This window comes from Eleutherodactylus coqui, chromosome 7, assembly GCF_035609145.1.
Source record: "Eleutherodactylus coqui strain aEleCoq1 chromosome 7, aEleCoq1.hap1, whole genome shotgun sequence".
Classification (NCBI taxonomy): Eukaryota; Metazoa; Chordata; class Amphibia; order Anura; family Eleutherodactylidae; genus Eleutherodactylus; species Eleutherodactylus coqui.
Genome location: NC_089843.1, coordinates 124,306,769 through 124,328,704, shown reverse-complemented (window position 1 = coordinate 124,328,704; position 21,936 = coordinate 124,306,769). Strand labels below are relative to the sequence as shown.

General features: G+C 42.0%; 1 protein-coding gene across 3 annotated transcripts in view; it reads right to left on the bottom strand.

The window, feature by feature from the left end:
- The window catches only part of TMEM154 (transmembrane protein 154), a 31,464-nt gene extending 10,498 nt beyond the window's left edge, over positions 1–20,966 (bottom strand). The window contains exons 1-5 of one of the 3 annotated variants that reach the window (XM_066573643.1): positions 20,896–20,966; positions 12,288–12,543; positions 8,360–8,387; positions 5,895–5,977; positions 344–389 (exon numbers count right to left, since the gene is read on the bottom strand). In XM_066573643.1, the coding sequence (XP_066429740.1) occupies positions 344–389; positions 5,895–5,977; positions 8,360–8,387; positions 12,288–12,543 (413 nt within the window). In that variant the 5' untranslated portion in view covers positions 20,896–20,966. Of the gene's footprint in view, positions 1–343; positions 390–5,894; positions 5,978–8,359; positions 8,388–12,287; positions 12,544–19,957; positions 20,145–20,895 lie in introns of those variants that run through there. The other 2 variants (XM_066573642.1, XM_066573644.1) reach the window with 2 other exon arrangements.
- Between the last annotated feature and the right edge of the window lie 970 nt (positions 20,967–21,936).

Below are 21,936 nucleotides of genomic sequence, written 5' to 3'. Positions count from 1 at the left end.
TCATGATCAGCTAAATCCCACAGCCATTGTGTTGAATTCACTATTTTGCCTTATTATATTTGCCTCAATACTGAACTACAGAGAAAAACTACTATGATAGTTTTTATTGGTTTTTATAAAATGTAGGACTATTTGCCTGCAGCTAGTTTATCTGTACTGACTACCATTTTAGTTTTCATCATAATCCTCTTGCGATATGAGCCCTGCCCCTGCTGCCTATAAGGACAGTGTTTTATTATAAGCACACCTTACCCCGGTTATTATACTGTATATAAATAGCCACATTGGTATCTGTACTTTGGTTAGAGCCACTTAGTAGTAGCATGATGCAAGTGTATTTTACCTTGTGCAAACTTTGTTTTCTTCTTCAAGGGTGGACAAGCGACAACCTGCAAATACACAAGCATATTATGAAGTAATTCAGTATGGTAGAGATACAATGGAGAGTATACATGATATATCACAATGAGAGCATATAACGTAACAAATTCTGAAAGTTGTCACTGTGGTTGTAAGCCGTGTCTGGGAAAACTACATAGGGATTGTGAGGCTCCACCAACCGAATGTGAGCTAATCAGACACCGATGGCATATCCTTAAGATATGGCATCAAGGTTTAGGTGCAATGTCAGACTGGGATCCCTACAGTCTACCAGTAAATACCATAACATGAGTATTGTAGAGACCGGTCCAGTTATATCCCTACTTCTTCAAAACTTATCTTCCAAGCCACCAACCCCTTCATAACCAGTAAAAACACTGATATTTTAATTTTTGGGAATAAATTGGCCACAGAAGCCATTTTTCTGAAACATAACATTACCATATACAAAATATTTATTGTGAACCATTATACAAAAATATGGAGGGAGATCTTTGGAGCCACAAAATCTGACACCCAAACAACTTACCAAATATAACTACCTTTTACCCCCAGGTGACACCACTGGCTCAGAGGCACCAGTAACCATGACAAATGGCTACTATAAAGGTTACCTAGCTCTCAGGTACTCTACCCTGTCAAAGCCTCCAAAGTGCTACACCAAACAATAGTCATTCTAAGAAAAAGGGGTGGGTCACACTCCGCATGACTTCCCTCCCAGCAATTTAGAACTGACTCCAAGGACCCCCACCTGCTACAGCGAGCATGCCTTGACAGCTCAAGCTTGCAATGCACGTAACAATAACAAGTCCTGCTTAATCCTTCTCTGAATCACCAGTGCACACAAATTGATACACCCTGCAATCAAATGAATCCCATCATTTAGCCAGTAATTTCTATGCCCAGACTCCAAGTCAATGTGTTGCACGCTCATGCCAAAGTTCACTTTCACATGGGGCTTATTAAGGTTTTTCACCAAACAGGTAGTATGCTAGATTTTGCAAGAGATGGTCTCAGACCATGCTGCGATCATCCCAGGGACCAGAGACATAAAAGGTCATACCATATATCCTAATCAATTCTCGGAAACATATCCAGGGCCCTGTCCAGCAAAGCAAAACGATGTATCTCCAGCAACACCTGACTCCATACTATAGCTCTGAATTCCAGCCACCTGACAACTGCACCGTCCCTGGAAAACTGGAGCTCTCTCCCATTGAGACACACTTTGGTTGGTTCAGCTCCCCAATGCACAAAGGAGTGCCCGACAATCCATATGAAAATCACTCCATGACCTAGAAAATCATGAAAAACCATCCCAATATGCATCAAAATGACAAGAAATGGTTCTATCCAACAAAAGGCCCCCAGAATACCCCTTGCAACATTATGAATGTATGATCTATAATGATGAGATTGCCAGCTGCTAATGCATTTATCCACATCAGGATTCAATCCCCAACTTGCAGCCTTGGTCACCACTCCTATGCAAAAAGAATATGTAGCAAACTATCAAGACCCAAGGTAGGTAATGCCCTCTGAAAAATAGTTGTAAATTGATACTGAGGCAAAAAAGACCCATCTTTGTGTCGTAGCAATAGACCCATCACCACCAACCTGCCAGCCCAATAAGCAGAAAAGTAGGTTACAGGACACATTCTAGCCCCTGGCACTCAACCCAAATCAATCTATTGCCCCTGCCCACCTTATCGGTTTTAGAGGTGCGAGCCCATAGCTCAATTTCATCCTGAGACATCACACCTTCCTGAGGAGCCTTTCCGTTACCCTAGTACTGGGAGACACCAATTCCCCTATCCTCAATACCCTGAAAACTGCAGAGAGAAGGCGAGACTAAATAAATCAGATTGACCATTAAAAGCTATCATCTAATTCGTTACTTTTTTCATCTCAAACACACTGGTTGTGGGTTTTTAGTTGAAATTTTTAGTATTTAATTATTTTATTTTGTAGAATTATTTGAAGTCTACGCGAAATTACAAACAAAGCAAAATGTAAAACATATCTTGCGTCTATTTTATTAACTTAAAAATATAGCTAAACATACAATCCCAACATTTTTGTAACTGATGCTGGAATCAGTATATACAAACAGCACTGTATATACAAATCTGGGTAGTGTTGCAGTCTAAGGCAGCTCTCACACAAGCGCTCAGAAAACACCATGTGAAACCGCAGCATTTTACCGCAATTTCGTGTGGCGTTTTCGAATGCATGTTACAGCGTTTGACAGCGTTTTACAGCTCACCGCATGACCGCGACGGGTTATGAGGTGCGTTAAAAATTGCTAAAACGAACATCTTAAAACACTTCATATTAGCAGTGAGAAGACTTATTCCAAGGTTCTGGCGATCCTCAACTACCCCAACCAGGGGCATGTGGGTGGAGGAACTCCACACCCCCATGAGATTTGAAGAGTTGGGGGCTGACGACCCGAAATCCTGGGAAACATACTATAGGACGTGGCAACCATGGGTCGTGTTTAGAGACTCAGATGACCTCAAATGCTGGATAGACCACGGATCAGTCGAACAAACCTCCATTCGGGCTAGCGACTAGAGGTAACTCCGCCCGGGAACGTCTCCTGACCCTGGTCCCACCCCCTCCACCCTTCCCACACATGCTTATCTTCTGCCCCCCAATATATAGTGTCTTTCCTCCTCCCCAAACGTCTACGTGAGTGTCTTTGTTTAGTTGAGTTAAGCCTATCTGATTGGAAAGGAGGATCCTCCTCTACAATCCCAAATGAGTTTGAGACCAATACCCAGACTTGAACTCCACATAAAGCTAGAGGAGAGGAGAGGATGACGTTTATTGAAGTAATTACCGTTTTGCTCCCGTCAGTTGACTGAACTTCTCAGGGTAGACTTGCTCTACTCCCAGAACCCCCCCCCCCCACCCCCCTTTCTCCCCTCTCGTTCTCACAGATTCCTCTTAAGCTTATTTCCATGTCAGATTTATATTCAATAAAAACTTATTTGAACCAAAAATTGCCAAAACGCACGAAAACAGAGCAGACAGCGCTCTAAAATCGCGGGCGTTAAAAACGCCATATTCGACCGCTGGTTTGCGAGGTCCTATTGAAATCGATGGCGGCGTTGTACTGTGGTTACACTCTACTAATCGCAGTAAAAGGTGTCCTGTGTGAGAGTAGCCTAAGGCCACTCTCACACAGGTGTTTTTTTGCTGCTTACTGCACGCCTGAATTACGCAGCACTAAACCTCCATTTATTTCAATGGGGCCTCTCACACAGCCATTTTTGGGCAGCACATTTAACGTGCGGAAGCTGCGCGCTGCATGTTCTATTTTTGATGTTGGAGCGTGTATTTCACACACTACTTTGCCCATTGATATGAATGGTTTGCGTAAAAACAATGCCGTAAATATGCATTTCACAGCGTTGTTTTACGCAGGTTACTATGCCACTAAGAGGGGACAAATAGGATGTGACATCATCAGCTTGCTTGCCTACGTTGTTACTGCGCAAAAATCTGCAGTAAAACACAGCTCTGCACATGGTAAAACACGTCAACAATTTACAATGCATGTGGATGGTGTTTTTACAACCCTTTGCGTGAGTAGTGAAAAAAAATCTGTTGAAAATTCAGGGAATATTACAAAATATATCAGGGGTCAACAAAGAAATCTCTCCTGTGATCTATTTATACCCAGGACTGAAACAAGGGGGCATCCTCTACTTCTAGAGGAAAGAAGGTTTCTACACCAACATAGAAGGGGGTTCTTTACTGTAAGAGCAGTGAGACTGTGGAACCCTCTGTCTGAAGATGTGGCGATGGCAAATTCAATAAAAGAGTTCAAGAGGGGCCTGGACACCTTTCCTGAGCAATACAATATTACATGTTATAGTCACTGATTACGTCAAAAGGGTTGTTAATCCAGGGATTATTCTGACTGCCAGACGAGAGTCAAGAAGGATTTTTTTTCCTAAAATGAGGAAAATTGGCTTCTGCTTCCTGGGGTTTTTGCCTTCCTCTGATAATAGGCTGAGCTGGATGGACGTATGTCTTATTTCAGCCTTACATACTAATGCACTGCTAGATAGTGTTACTATGTTATGAATTTTTAATTCTACATCATGCCTGTTCTGTGGCAGAAATGTCTCCTATTTTATCCTTTGAGAAATCCATGTCAAATCCGCATCAAAATCCACATGTAGCACAAAAAAAGCCACAAGGAAAATTTTTATTAGGAAAATGTACTAAAAGCTACAATGCCCGGAGTTTATTAAAAGTGCATGCGTCTTACACATTTTTGGCCAGTCAGTCCACTACAAAAGCAAATCTATGGCAATTATCAGCTGGCATGGATTTGTGCTATAATTTATACCAGGTTCTACCATAAATTATAGTAAATCTGTCAGGCGCAGGGGGGGGCACTTACCCTTTCATTAAGCCTAACACCCTTTTTCAAAAAGTAGCAGGTATGGCATAAAAATGAAAAAAGTAAAACATTTTTGCGTAAATGCGGCATTCACCAAAATTTGCACCTTTTTTGGCAGAATTCTACTGCAAATGTGTAGATAAATTCCGCCAAAGTGTGGACGTACCTATACCTTTAGGGTACCTTCACAAGAGGCAGTAGTGGTGTCGCCTTCTGTGGCAGAGCAACTTTTAAAAATAAGTATTTTTACTATGCTTTTTTGCCACATCATTACCACCTTGTATCCTAAGGCTAACTTTACATGGGCAAGTGCGTTATTGGGCTGTGAATCATGGCCCGATATTGCGATCGCCATCAGGCAATTTTCTCTTGGATGCGAGGCTTTTTTGTATCATAACTGCCTCGCATCACTTTGGGGAAGTAGCTGTTAGCCGCAGCAGGGGATCGCGGAATTTCTCCCATTGTTTTCAATAGGGAAACATTGCATTGCAGCGCATGCATCTAGTATGTGGTGCTATGCTGCCACTGGCACCGTTAAAAACAATGGGCGATGCAATGCGAGGGCACGCCCAAAGATAGCACATACCGCCATTTCTTTTACTGCATCGCTCATGGGGTCCTTATTTGTGCGTCTCATCTGTGTGAAAACGGCCTAAAAGTGTACAGCATAGTGTAAGGAATACTTTTCATTATTAGTGTTTGAGGTTTTTGTCTAGTTTCTGATAAATATCACACATTGCTGTCAATAAGCAATAGTCATTTATATGCCACTTCACAGTAAGGGAACACATTACATCTTGTATTTTATAGGATAAGAGCTGGAATAATTCTTTCTTCACGCAGTGTCTTATTGTATGCGATCTACATGCAATCATTTGTGGAGGAAGAAAGCAGAATACCTGTTCACATTACACTAAGCTGTCTAACAAAGGCAACATTACAGCCCCCCTATAGAGGTAAGTAATAGAAAAACATGCAATCATAAGGCAAACACAAAAATAATATGCTGTATCTGTCGGATCTGCTTGAGCTGCTGAGATAAACCATGTCATTTCACAGCAGAAGTATAAAGAAATGTGTATGAAATACTTACTGTTTTTCATGTTGTTCATCCATTTATCAAGATCATCTATCTCAATCTCCATTACTGATGGAGTGTCCTCTTCAAAAATAGGACTAGAAAAAGGAGAAAATAGTAGCTCTCATAAATACATAAAAGTTCTGTTGAGTGTAGAATTAGGCAGCTTTCACATCTGCGGCAGGGGTTCAGTTTGCCTGCTCCTTTCGGGGAACAGGGAAGGGTAATGCCCTATCCAAAGGGGTCCATCTTATGATGGAACCAAATAGCACAGAAAGGACCTCATTGACTATAATGGGGTCCATTCGGTTTCTGCTGAGCTGCATGCAGCACTATTTCTTCTAATATGTTGTGCCGGATCTGCAATGGAACTTCTGAACGGAGATTCCGGTACAGATGTGAACCCGACTTTACAAAGTCAGATTGGGTGGGCTGTTATCCTGTACTGCAGGGACAGATAATTTATAGAGCCACACAAGTTCAAAATAAAGAGCTAGTCTTTTGGCACACAGCTGTAACTATGAGTTGTGTTCAGCACATGGACACCCAACTATCTCCTGTCAGATATATACAGACAATGTACATTCATGTGCATAGCACATCCTATTTCTCATCCCTCAGAAAAGACAAGAATGGGGCATGCTAGGGTTTTTTTCTCACATTGACCATGGGTCCATGTGAAAGATTTCTATATAGCTTCATAAGCTGTAATGAGGCTGCTTGCTGATCGTAGAATGACACAGGCAACACAAAGACCCAAAATATGCTTGTGTACCACTAGTCTAAGAATGCATTATCTGCACAAGCTAGTATTTCTTTTCAAGTGACTGTAACCTCTTGAATACATTGGTGTATAATTGTATTGTCAGTGCACAAAATAGCCACAACTGCACCATGTGGATCAGCAGACTTTATCTGGCCTTTCTACTTCAGGCTTGGATAATGGGAGTGTAACAGCCAGTAGGTGGGGCCGGCATTGGGGGGAGAAAAATTGGGCAATTGCCAAGGGCTCCCATCCCCAAAGGGGCGCCGTACCTCAGTGCTCCTGTTCAGCTGCGCATCTGTAGAAATGAGCAGGCTCGCAGCTGGACAGCTGAGACAGGCTCTGTCCATCTAGTTCATTACTAACTGGCCGCGCTCAGCCGCTGTCACAGTATATTCAAATACTCAACTCCTCCTCCCACCCTCCATCATGGCAGAACAGAGACAGAGTGTGGAAAGAGAAGCTCTCGAGAACCAATCAGAGCCAACGCTCCCGGGAGACGGGAATTTTGAACCTCCAATCCAAGAAGGCTGACAGAAGACTTCAAACTAGTGCCAAGGACCTTCAAGGAAAAGTGCGGAAACTTGACAGCAGCTGTTAGGTGGTGTATTCTTTTTTTTTATGCAGCTAGATCTTATTTTAGGGCTTTTACAGTAGGATTTCCTACTGTAAAAGTTTCATAGCAACTGTTTTCGTGCGATGCAACAGAATAGAAGGCTCTATAGGGAAACATGGGCTACAAAACCTAACAAATATTTAACAACCGCAATTTTTTTCTCGCAGCCTACAAAACATCGCTAATGTGAATAGAAAAAAAGAAAAAACTTTCTTTATAGCTGCGCTACAACATTAGCCCTTAGGTAGATAAGGGAATAAGCCTCTAAAGAAACCTTAGTTCAATAGAAAGCAAATCTTTTTATTCCCCACATAACAATCAAATACAAGTAAATCGTTAAAAGCAACGCGTTTCTGCGTCTGACGCCTTTATCAAGTTTTTTCTTTTTTTCTATTTATTATTTATTCCCCATATGTTTTTATTTTAAACTTTGGGGCATTTCTATAAGCTGCTGCTCTCCAGGAGAGTGTGGTGGAGTATTATTAGATACACAGAGATTTACTCTCCTGGATAAAACAAGAAGACCCTTCAGCAAAGAAACCTTAGAAAAGGTGAACTTGGATTCCCGGTGCAGGCGGGACACAAAAAGCTTTTTTGTTGCTCCGCCTGACACCTGGTAAGTAGAATCCCATATAATTATTTTTCTTCCTCTGGCTATGGCGCTCTCCCTAATTTTTGTTATCGCTAATGTGAAGGAATCCATAGAAAATCATGGGCTTCACCTACATGCGATTTGTAGCGCTGTTGCATCGCAAGAAAATCGTGTGTTTTGGGGCTTTTTACTTTTCTTTTACTCATGGGAAAGCGGCCTAAGGGCTCTATTTTTTTCATTATAGAAGAGAGATCTTTGTATTCAGAGTTAGACCTTGTCAAGTAATTCAAGTAAGACCCATGGGAAATAGAAGAGTATAGCAGTAACAGTAAAGGAAGACAGTGAGAGAGACAATTACTGTGTGAATGTGCACTCAATAACCTAACATAAAACTCCTGGCCAAAGGAACAATTTCAGGTCTGTCTTGTAGACTGTAAGAAGGTAGATTACACAATTCTGCAGTTCAGACAATCAGCACGTCCTCCTCAGTACTATATAGAAAAGTTTACCTTTGTACATCATCATCGACTGGCATATCTAAAAATAGTAAAGAAAAATGTGTAGAATTAAAGGAAAATCATAACTTTTTTTTGTTAAAATATGTCTAAACGTAGTTTATTCAGAAAATCAACTGCATGAAACAGAAATTAAAGCCAGAAGAAGCAAATGGTCACAGGCAGTCCCTTAGGCTGGGTTCGCCTGGGTCGTATTCTTGGCGGAAATCTTGCGGTTTTGCCGCACTTAGCCGCGGGTTTTGGAGCGGCTTTGTTGAATGCTTTTCTGTTGCTGCTGGCGCTTCCACAGAGAGGAGTGCAGTCGCAGCAGAGAAAAAAAAGAATTGAAATGCTGCGTTCCGGGAATCTGCGCTGCAGCACCGGCTTCTGCCGGCGTTGCCGCGACAGACTCGCCGTCTGGTGTGGACGAGATTTTTGACAAATCTCGTCCACATGGCTGGCCAATTCCGGGATTAGCAGCTGCAGGCGGATTTGCCACAGCGAAATTCCACACGGAATTTCCGCGGCAAATCGGCCCCGTGTGAACCCAGCCTAAGGCTGCCTGTCCACGGGCATTGTGATATCCCGCGTTGGCTCCCGCCACCCGGGAGCAGGAGCCAGCAGACAGATCTCCGCTGTGAGCCTATCAGATTATTGCCATGGGGAGCGCAATGTAAAAACGCCCGTGGACAGGCAGCCTTAGGCTTGCAGGGGTGTTGATGACTTTGTTGCTAGTATACTTTTTTAATTACCAAAATGTGAAATCAAATCTCATAAGCCAAAAACAGTATTGGGACGGAAACCTGGATGGAACCAATGCCTTTAGTGTGTGAAACGGAGACCACTTTGCTCTCCCTTTCACAAGGTTCCCATCCCAGTCAGTCTTTATATCGGGATTACAAAAAAGCACAGTGGATGATGCTTTTCTATCCTGCTAAAAAGTCTTATGGAGGCAAAGACCTTGTGAAACGTAAACCAAAGTGGTCTCGGTTTCATGCAACAAAGCCTATGGTTCTGTAAAGCTTTCCCTCTAAATACCATTTTTGGCATGTGAGACAGAAACCCGAGAGAGAAAGAGAGCAGATCTTGCAATGTGAAAGAAGCCAAAGTCCACATTTAGATGTCCGAGTTGCGTTCAACATTCTCAGGACACCCCAGCTGTGTGCTCTCCGATGTGCAGGACAGCGGACTCTGCCTGCTTAGGACTTTTATAGACGACTGCATTCACGCATGTAAAATATACATGGCAACGAACAGAGAGTAGAATTCATTGATGTCAATGGGATCATTTCCATGAGCGTAATTTGCAAAAAAAAACAGGTCCTGCTTTTTACGTTTAAGCTCTCTTGGATATAAAACTTGCCTGTGTTAATTAAGACGGTTTTCCACTCATGGGTATGAAATAAGGATTCTCAAAGGTGGATCCTCTCTATTAACCCAGAATTTCCTTCTCAGATATATAAAAAATGGGTTTTCTAAACTGAACAATCCGTTTAATAAACACGTGTTTTTAGGCTTTTCTTGCAAATATGTCAGGCAAAAAATGTGTCTGAAATGCCACAAAAATAGCGCTTTTGAAGATCCCGTGCAAATTTGTTACTCAATTCCAAAAATAGGTTTTAATTAAATAGAGATGAGCGAGCAGCAAAATACTCGAGTGCTCGTTACTCGAGTCGAACTTTCAGTGATGCTCGAGAGTTCGTTTCGAGTAACGAACCCCATTGAAGTCAATGGGCGACTCGAGCATTTTTGTATATGACTGGTGCTCCGCTAAGGTTTTCATTTGTGAAAATCACCAAAGTCATGTAAAAAACACAGAAATGGATAGGGCAGGCGAGGAGCAACATGCAGGGCTGCATTTCGGGCTCCGAGGTCTCACTATTAAGCCACAATAGTGGCAAGAGTGAGACACCCCCCCCCCCCCCCCGCACTGTCAGCATAACGATCGTTCTCCTCTGCCACAGCTGTAACAGCTGTGGCAGAGCAGAACGATGTTAGTCCATTGAAAGCAATGGGCTGCCGGCGAGCGTGGGTTGAATTTTCGGGAAGGGCTTAAAAATATAAGCCCTTACCTGAAAATCATCCTAAAATGTGTAAAAAGTAAAAAAAAAATATACTCGCCTTGTCCCGGCAGAATGATGTTAGCCTATTGAATTCAATGGAGCCGGCAATACAGCCGGCTCCATTGAAAGCAATGGGCTGCCAGCGATCGCACAATGAATTTTTAAATATATAAGCCCTTCCCTGCAATTCATCCAGAAATGTGTAAAAATAAAAAAAATATATATACTCACCTGGTCCCAGACGGAGTTCAGCTGTGGCCAGCTGGCAGTTCTCCTGAACTGCTCTCTGTAGTATTCAGCAGCCGGGGATTTAAAATCCCCACCTGCTGAATGAGCTGCCTCTGATTGGTCACAGCCTGACCAATCAGAGGCAGCTCTCACTCATACCCATTCATGAATTCATGCTTCATTCAGCACATGCTTCTCTTGCACATCTCTATAACTCTATCCTCGTGTACATCTAAAAAGGGTGCAGTGAAGGGGACCAATCAGGTTGCTGGAATTGCTGAATAGGGCAGAAGTGTTGTGGAAAAAGTTAATATGCCTCCCGGAGGCATATTTCCCTTTTCAGCCGCAGTTCTCCGGCGCGGCGCATTCAGCCAATCAGCTGGCTAGAATCGGCACCACGTGACTACACAGCGTGCACGCGGATTGCCTTCAGCAGCCGTGTGCACTACACACTACAGTTAAGCAGACGTGCACTACACACTACACTTAGCACGGGGTTAGAGTTTAGGGTTAGGGTTACCTAAACCTAACCCTAACCCCAACCCTAAACCTAATCCTAAACACTAAACCTAAACCTAACCCTAAACCCTAACCCCAACCCAACCCTAAACACTAACCCTAAACCTAACCCTATACCTAACCCTAAACCTAACCCCGTACTGCTTAAGTGTAGTGTGTAGGGCACGTCTGCTTAACTGTAGTGTGTAGTGCACACGGCTGCTGAAGGCAATCCGCGTGCACGCTGTGTAGTCACGTGGTGCCGATTCCAGCCAGCTGATTGGCTGAATGCGCCGCGCCGGAGAACTGCGGCTGAAAAGGGTAATATGCCTCCCCAAGTGAAAGTTACACTTTACTTTCACTTTCTATAACCCAGTGCTCATTGAACACTATGTACTCGGGGAAGCAGAAGGCAGAAAGGGTTAAAAACCCCTCCATCCTTCTCCTCAGGGTTATCAGCTGTCAATAACAGCTGATAACCTGTTCCTACCTCTGATTGATTGCAGAGACAGGAGGCCTAAAGCGCTGCCGTAATTTTACATATGGCTAAGCTTTAAGCCCAGGACCAGGCGCCGTAAATTTACTGTGCCTGGTCCTAAACGGGTTAAGTGTTTTGAACATTGTTTGTATTGTCCGGAATATCCCATCAAATGTTCACCTTCAGATTCTAAACAAATATAATGACTTCAAAACTGTGATTACACTTATAATACGAAAAGTCAATGATGAGTATTATTTTCATCATTCATTGGTGACTTGATTGCTGATTTCCATGGGCTGTTATCATTTAGAAATCCTTGTGTGCCTCATCCAATACTTCAGTTTTTTCTGTTCAGCTCCTATAATGGAGCCAAAAATGGAAACATTTAAAGGGGTATTGCGGGACTATTTTTACCTGGTCCCAGAAATCAGCTGATGGATGGAGATCCTGAGCGGCAGTTCCCAACTGATCATCTAATGATGACCTGTCCGTCATCAACAGAAAAAAAATACTGCAATACCCCTTTAACAGTAGTGTGAATTTAGCGTGATACAGTCTAATTTCTAATTCAAGACGCAAAAATTAAATACACAATATACTCCTATTCCCTTTAACTTTTCAGAAGATAGATAAAACTAGGACATCCTTTTAACATTACACGTAAACATTTTACCTTCTTGCTTCTTTTTATGTCTTTTGCGCTTTACAATTACAATAATGATGACTACCAGCAGGACCAGAATGATAGCAGGAGCGGCATATATTATGATAGTGACTAAGTCTGTACCAGGAACGTCAGGTGATTCAGTGATGTCACTACTTGTTGCATTGAAGGCATCTAATGTGACAGAGGGAGAAGTCTCGTCTTCGGGAGTTATAGATACAAGATACGTCTGGGAGGTTGGTGTGAGATCTTCATTGGTAGTCATCTATAAAACAAGCACTCACATTGTACACATTTACAACAAATTGGCCAATTTAAGACACTCATAATAGAAAATTTATTTTATTCATGAAGATTTTGATTGTCTAGTGGTTTTAGCCCCTTTGACTTGTATACTAGCTTCTCATAGTCAACCTTGAAGCATTAGGAACTTGCAGGATTTGGTGCAGCAATTTATTACATGTTGACCAATTCAGTTGAATTTGCAATATCTTAAAGGGACCCTCTGGTTTCAGGACAAAATTCTGCCGTGGGACCAGAGGGTGTAGCGGGTATATTACCTGCAATAGTTTTTCTCTGTTGTATCTGCGTTCTGGTCTCAGTTTTCACCCATCAAGCTGGCCTCTGCAATTTTCAATCTAGCCAATGCTCACTGTGCACTGCTCTCTGGTTGACCAACGCTGATCAAGCTAGCAAAATTGGCGAATCAGAGGTACAATGTATTGATTATCTAACCCTACCAATGCAGTATAGGGATTTAGGTAATCTATAGATTTTGACGGCCATCTTGGACACCCGAAAATGGACCCTGAAACTGGTTAGATAGAATGGACATTAAAGAATAACACGTGCGGGTAATATACTCCCTGCCCCCTCTGGTCTCAAACAGAATTTTGTCCCAAAACAAGAGGATCACTTTAAAGTAGATTTCGCCACATTTCCCTCAGTGATATAAGAAATGCAATTTTCTAGTAACCTGAATGTATGCTGAACTGAAGTCAAGGAGTTAAATTATGAACAAGTAATGAAACAAGTATTTTGTCATAAAGTGACCCATAGCGTCATAGCTATGCATATCTATAGATCATCAATAACAGGTTGATGGTGTTCCACCAATTGGGGCCTCCTCCGATCAGCTGTTTACTGGGCAGCCGCACTCAGACACAGAACCTGATTTTATAGATTATCAATAGCTTACAACTGGATATCCCCTTTAAGGGAAATATTGAAGTTCAGTGAACATGGAAGACAAACCAATCATGGAATGAATTTACGTAATACATAACAGTTTTTTTCTAAACCTTGCTTTTGAAGCTGCCATATATGAATACCCACATAAAAGTAATCCTAGTATTAATATTCCATATCACTGATAGCACCATACCATACATATAAATACTCCTGGCATACTGTACAGAAATAGTGCTGCTATTCAGTGCACAACTAACTCACCCATGTAATAATATCCACAATATCCATCTATCCTGAGGGCAGGCCATTGGCAGTTTACAGTTGGACAACCCCTTTAAACCTTTATTTCTGTACTGCAAATAAATTCTATTTTAACCTCTTATGTTGGATGCTAATCATTCTGAAATATCTTAACACTTGGCACTAGGCATCGTGCTGTGGTCTCTTTCCTCTAGTTTTGTGTTTTGACAATATACTTCTTTATCGTTGTTGGGTCACACCTCTTACTTCCCTTTTTTGACTACTTTATGACAAAGATTAACTTCCAATGTTGCTATAATGCTACTGCCAGTATCACAGCTGTTGCTACCTTATATTTCCACATATATGTTATGCGACATTTCACGCTATTTTATATGTATTTCATAGCATATATTTCATATTTACTGTATTATTTTGACATATACTACTTGACCAAATAAAAACGAAATCCACACATACATACTGCATTGCTTATTTTAACCCGTTCACTGCCAGGACAGTTTTCACACTGTTGACAAACACAAGTATAGTCTGAATTGTAAAATAAGAAAAATTATATTCCATCTTTATACCCATATGTTTTCTGAAAGTAGACAGCTGGTGCATTGAGAAAATGCCATTATTTGTATGCTCCAGCCTTTGGATGCGTTTAAAGTCATGACATATTACACCCGTCTCTGGCAGTGAAGGGGTTAGAGGGATTACCAGACATAGACAGCCAGTTGGTAAAGGCTGTACTCGGGCATGCAGAGCAACGACAGGTGTGCCCTCCAATTAGGTCTGGAAGTATGCCAGTATCTAATTACTATAAAGAATGGCCAATGCATTCAATCAGCTCTATGTGATGCAAGTTTTGCTCATTTAATAGCCTGTTTGTGTCTCGTTAGTCTTGTAATATACTTTCATTAACCATTTTTTTGTTTTACTACTAAAAATCTAGGCTGAAGTGTAGCCCCTCTGCAATCCACTGCTTGTCATCAGGCATTTAACTTCCCTAGCAACTTACAATTATGATTTATCTAGCTAATACTTGTTTCTTTAGCTTTGAGAGGAGTGAAGCTCACCAAGGTGCAGAGAGGAATAGGAAGTCACGCCATGTTGTAAACTCAGAGGAGCAGTGTGTCGAAAAGACACAAGAAGTGCAGCACATGTCTCCTAAGGGGAACGTGTGGAAGCCCTGCCGACACCATTTTTTTCTAAAGGTTCAGTGGAGATTAACTAAGTACCTCATTGTCAGCAGCAAATTCCAAGGCTTGTTTGATTACCCAGGACTTTGCTAAAGCATCAAACCTGAGGGTAGTACAGCCTGGCCCTGTAGTTGTGAAAGCGACGCTTGGTGGGTTCAACTCCTTGTTAAAATGACTTGTAAAGTCAAATCTGTGATTGCATGAGAGACCCCGGTCTGCTGTTAAGGACCAGATTGCATCAGAGACTTTCTGATTTGCTATATTTGCCATAAGAGACTCTGACTGTCGTCTGCTCTGTTTGCACCAGTTGTACACATGGACATTCTTGTTGTAACAGTTTCTGCTTGGGGCGTAACTATAGGCGATGCAGAGGATGCGGTTGCACCCGGGCCCAAGAGCCTTGGGGGCACGTAAGGCCTCAGTTCTCCATATAGGGAGCCCAGTACTATGAATAAAGCATTACAGTTGGAGGCCCTGTTACAGGTTTTGCATTGGGGCCCAGAGGCTTCAAGTTACGCCTTTTCTTTCCATTAAAATTAAAGTACCCTGGAGAATACCAGAGATCAGGTGTTTACTGGACAGCTGCACTCAGACACAGAACTGATTTTATAGATTATCAATAGTTCACAACTGGACATCCCCTTTAAGGGAAATATTCAGGTTCAGTGAACATGGAAGACAAAGCAATCATGGAATGAATTTACGTAATATATAGCTATTTTTTTCTAAATTTTGCTTTTCAATCTAATGCTGCCATATATGAATACCCACATAGAGAACATATATAGAGATCTCTGTATATGCTGTGACCATACAAACACACAAAACCTAGTAAAGCAGCTAATATAAAACAATCGAATAAGAATTATGCTGCTTTGCCTACAGCAAATTGGAGACCCATATAATGCGTAAAACATAAATATCAGGAGAGGCAGAGATTGTGTACACACTGACTGCAGATCTGACAGCAGTGAGAGTGCAGGGAAGCTGAGCCTCTGAAGACAGCTGCTCTCCCAAAGCTAAGAAGATCTCCTAGCATCCCAGTTACTAGGGAAGCAGAATCCCTAGTGATAGGCAGTGGATTGCAGAGGGGCTGCACTTCAATCTTAATTTTCAGGGGTAAAATTAAAAAAGATTTATTGAAAGTATATTACAACTTTGATAAAACACACACTGAGTATTAGCATAAATTGTCTGAAAAGTTAGGTACACTTTAAAAAGTCTGGTAATTGGTTGTGAAGCAGGAACTGAAATGTTACTGTTATACAACAAGAAAATGATGCCAAATAGAAAACCAAGTCTTCATCTGATAGACAAGAAATAAACAATGTTACATTTTTTCAATTGGCCTACTGAATACACTAACTGAACCTAATAGAGATTAGTGTGACAAGATCTGCTAAAAACACTTAATACAGAGAAGTCTACCAAGCACTTTGAAGGAGAGTGGGCTAAAATTCCACACCAGGTATAGAAGACTGATGTTTAAGAGTACACTCACATGTGCCGGATTTGCAATAAAAATTTTTTTACAGCTTATCCATATCACAATCCACACTATTTGGTGCAGATTTTGTGCCAATTTGCTGCAGATCCACAGCAAATCGACTATAATTTGGTGGTGGCCATGCCAGCAACAGATGCTTTCTTATTGGGGCACTAGCTATTGATGCCTTTATAAAAATGTATGGGTGCTTCAAGAGCTTATTATCTACTACAGTAAAGGGCATACATAGCACTCATGGGGCTCCATAGCAAAACTCAGTTGGTTTCTCACCCCAAAAACAATTAGTAATAGTGTCCTCTCTGTGGCCCCATTTAGTAAGAGTGTCACCTATGTAGTCCTGTTTATTAAACAGTGCCTCCACTGTGGAACAAAGCAATAATAGTGTCCCTTCTGTGGCTCTACTTAGTAATAATACCCACTTCTGAGGCCCCTCTTAGTAATGCTTACCTTTATGTAGCCCCGGCTGCTTTGTAATATTACCCCCTCCTCCATAAAAGCAGAAAATATGTTAACAAGCAACTAATCTGAAACACACACTATCACAAGGTCCAGACATCAAGCGTTCTATGAGGAGAATTATATGTCTCCTCTCCATCTTCTGCATGTTAGAGCAGGAGTTGAGGGTGAAAAGTCAGGTTATCCTCCCCATACAGCACCTGGACCTTGTGATATTGTCAGTGCCAGTTCTCTGCTTGTTAACTCTTTGCTGCCTGGCCAGGCACGCAGGGGCAGAACCAGGTAAGTTGGTGGTTGGACAGCGCCATTTACCCACTGCCCCATCACTTTCTAAAGGAGTTGTTCCACTTTTAGCTGTTTTGTTCCAGAAAGCAGACAGCTCTGTACATTGCACAGTGGTCCGGTATGGTACTGCAGGTTGAGTTATATTCACTTTGATAGTACTCAGCCTGCAGTAGCAACCCAGGCCATTAACCAATATACTGAGATGTCTGCTTTCTGCAGCAAACAGCTTAAAGTAGGATAACTTTTTTGATTATTTTTTTACTGGCAATTACTATTGCCAGTGAAAAGTAAATATTGGCACTGGCCTCAGGGCATAATTACCAGCCAGCTGATAACCCTAAGAGTGGCCCAGCTTGGTATTGCAGGCAAAGTTCCCATTAAAGTGAATGGGAAATTTGCCTGTAATAGCAAACCTTGCCACTGCAAAGAGAATGGAGCTTCCAGTAGAAATCTGTTTTTTTGCACAAATGTGTCAGCCAGGCAAATAGCTGATAAGTGGATGCTATAAGGATAGGCCTTCAATAGTTACAAGCTGAACAACCCTTTTGAATACAAAATGATTGAAAACGTAATATGTGCAGGTTTTACTTAAAGCAACCCTCCGATTTCAGGACAAAATTCTGTCGTGGGACCAGAAGGTGGGGGGAGCATATTACCTGTACTTGATCTTCTCTGTGGTCCCTTCCTTACAACTGTTCGAAGTCTGGATTTCAGATGGCCAAGATGGCTGTCACCATTTTCTGACTACACAGCACACTGCTCTGTGATAGTCTAGCAATGATCACATGTGTAGCACAGAGCAAGCACAGTGCAATGGTAGTCCTAACACTACCAATGCACTATAGGTGATCAGGTATTCTAGAGATGGTGGTGGCCCTCTTGGTTGGCCAAAAACAGAAACACTAGTAAGGTAGGATGGGCAAAAAATGTAAGTTATATATCCTCTCCCTGCACAGTCCTAGGATAGACATTTGTCCTAAAACTAGAGAGTCGCACCCCGGCCGGAGCATGGTACCAATATCTACAACTATGTCACTATGTGAGGTCGTTGGGTAGCTTACAACAACTAGGGAGGACAATTACAACCTTTGAGAAGATCTGTCTGTCAAATCCTGACCCCCCAATAACCATTTCCTCAATATATAAACTACTACTAGAGAAGGACACGTCAGGAGGGAACAGGAAGCTAGAAATGACATGGGAGAAAGAACTGGGGACAGATTTATCAGTGCAAGATTGGGAGAAGGCCTACGTCCTGACCCATAAATCGAATATCTCTAGCAGACTACAGGAACTTAATTACAAGATCCTGACCCGATGGTACAGGACACCGGCGGGACTGGCCAAAATATACCCCCAACACTCGGATCTCTGCTGGCGGTGTCTCCGCGAACCGGGGACCTTTGTCCACATATGGTGGTCTTGCCCACACATCCAACCACTGTGGCGCGAGGTGGAGGCTTTATACTTAGTTACTTGTAAAGGCTCGACCAGGTTTACCCCTGAGCTGGCGTTGCTTTCTATGTTCCCGGGGTCACTGTCCGGCACAAAAAGCTCCCTACTGCGTTTTTTTTCATACTAGCAGTCAGACAGATCATTCCTAGAAAGTGGAAATCCACAAAGCCCCCAACACGAGTAATGTGGTCGGAAGCTATGGACAACTTAAAAAAAATGGAGGAATTGTGTGCTAAAGATGAGTTGCATTATTCTAAATTCTATAATACCTGGGCGGTGTGGTTGCAGTTTTTTGGGTCTCACCCGGTTTGGAGGCATGGCTACGTGACGGCACTACCGCAACTTAGCCAGCATGGACTCTCCTACCAACAAGACCAACTTGCCCCATCTAACGGAGGAACTGGGCCGCGGGGTGTGCTCGGACCGGACAGACTTCCCTAACCCTACCTTTTACCCTTCCCCTTCACCCACTCTTGTTTCCTTTTCTTTACTTTTTCTTCACTTCTGGACTTTCTCACCTTCTAAAAAGTCCAGATACTCTTAAGTTCATCTATAAATTCCCCGAATAACGGGACATTTGATGATCAAGTTTCAGGGGAATGTGATTTATGATTTGCTATGTTATGTTTTGTTCGTTTAAAAACCTGCACGGGGGGGCGGTCAGCTGTAGAATTTGCTAAAAGATAAGATGATTACTATGACTGCAAAATGTCCATTTCTATGCCTGTAGCGTACTTCCTGATGCAGCTAATAATAATAAAATACTTTTGAACCATAAAACTAGAGAGTCACTTTAATAATATTATATAAGGGGGGTCTCTATGAACCAGAATGGAAAAAAAAACTTTTGTCATTATGCTAAGCATTTCATTTATTCCTTGCAGGAAATAGGTACATGATTGTACTACCCGTATCAGAAAAGTCTTCTGAGGTCCTCACACAGAAGCATGGCTTCCAATTTATATGCATAAAAGTATTTCCTAGGGTTAAACCAGAAACAAGGATGTCAGGAATTGTCTATACACATTATAGCAGTATGTGAAGCTTCACAATGCAACGTCTTTTCTGGTTATAATTTACAATATATTGAGGCAGCTTCACCCTCCCGTATTCCTTGTACCTCCCAGTATCAGCTGGATGCCTTACAAGTGACGTATCCTAAAAATGACATACAGATACGGTTCTAGTAGTAATACAGCAGCCATCTGTCTGCAGGAAATATTCATTCCACTTGTGAAAGCACAGTCTGCAGGGCGAGTCACTCTACTTAAAGATCCTGAAAGCTCCACAAGTTTAGTCATGAGTCTAAACAATGAGAATGTACAAAAAAAACTTACCATAATAGAAAACTCCAATATAAAGTCTGAGAAGAATGGAAGGCTGCCACTGTTGGTATGCCACTTCCCTACCTGATCTCTGATCTTCTCAGCTTTATTTTAATTTTCTTTCCTTTTCTCAAATGAACTTCAACATTTCCTGTTTCCTTTCAATTTATCTCTGACTTATTTTCTCATAAGAGCAAAGGAGATATATTCAAGTGAGTGTTTAGGAAGTGATGCAACTAAGCCTGGGCTTGTTCAAACAGCTACTTGCTAAAGAAGAAGTTTCATCGCAGCACCTGGATGACACGCGCTGCTTAGCAGTCTTATCTTCACTTTCAAAAGTTATAGTTACCACATTTGATTCTATTTTCTTAGACTCCTATAATGCATGGGTTTGCATACTTTGTATTGCTAGACTACAGAAACTATTTACTGAGGTCGGCGAGTATTCCTCATGCGAAAAGGAGCAGTAAAGCATGACGTGTGCTGTGAAATGCTTAGGATCCCAATGCGGAAAAGGAAAAAATGCCATAAGAAATCCACATGTATTTATAAGGATCTGTTCACGTTGCTCTTGTAAGCTTCTGTTAGGGGCTCCGTGTCGCGGTTCTTGACATGGAAATTATGCAGATTTAGGCATGTGAAAATACGGTCGCCGCTATGAAGCATATTTGCGTATGAACAAGTCAAATTTGTTTTTTGTTGTTTTTTTTTACCATGGGCTATTGCGCGTGGTAAAAAGGAAAAAAAGCAGGAAGATAGGTCCTGCCCTATCTTTTCTTGCACAGTGGATTGGTTACTCAATTCACTGGGACAAAAAGCTAGTGGGTCAGTCACATTCTGGGGCCACCTGCAACTACTGCTGCATTAGCGGCTACTACAGGCATCCCCCTAACCCTCCAACAAAGGGGGCTGGGTGAGGCTGAAAAAGTTAAAAAAAATAGTATGCTCACCTCCTCCGCTTTTCCCTCAGTCCAGTCCTGCCTGATTTATGGTTGCACAGTCATGTGTGACCATGCAATGTGGAAGTCAGAAAAGACTGAAGTTGAGGGAAGGGCCGGTGGAATGCAGCAGCTTAGACAGCAAAGGGGTGAGTATATTGTTGTTGGTTTTTTAATTATACAGCATAACAGGGACCGGAGGAGCACTAGTGCTGATGGGGACAACAAGGGCGAGTGCTTTTGCTGATGGAGGATTACAAGGGGCAACATTACTACTGACAGGGGAAACAAACAGCACCATTATTATTGATGGGGGCAACAAATGGGATCATTATTACTGGTGAGGTAGCAAATAGGATCATTATTACTAGTGGGGCAGCAAATGGGAATGGTTTTACTGAAACAAAGGAAGCTCTATTAATAGTGGGGTAATAAGGAGGATCATTATTACTGAAAGGAAAAACAAAGGGCAGCATTATTAGTGATGGGGCAAGAAGGGGCAGCATTTTTAACAATAGAGATTATTTAACGGAGCATTTTTAATGATTAGGCAATAAGGGGGCAAATTACTCCTGGTGAGGGCATAAAAGGATGGCATTATTACTACTGGGGCCACTGAGAGGGGCACTATGACTGCTAGGGCCATTGACAGGGAGCATTGTTACTACTGGGCTCACTGATAGGGGGTGCTATTACTACAGGGGCCGCTGCAATTATGAAAGTAAAATACTTTGTGATAAGTTACGCTGCTAACCACGCCCCCTGACCACACATCCTTTTTCCCAGGGGCACCCCCAAGGCTGGAAAACACATATACTTCCTATACTGTACTACATTATACTGTACTAGATTGCAATATACAGAGTTATTATAAATGATCTTTGATTTGACTGACATTTAATGACACTCGAAGACATAAATTTAATATCAAAAGAAACAGAAAATCAAAAATTTTTAATTTAGCAAACCTGTCTACTAGTAAGACTGTCCTTTTTTACGAAAGCAACCAATCACGGCACAGTTTTAATTTCTCACGCTGCTGAGGTAAAATTA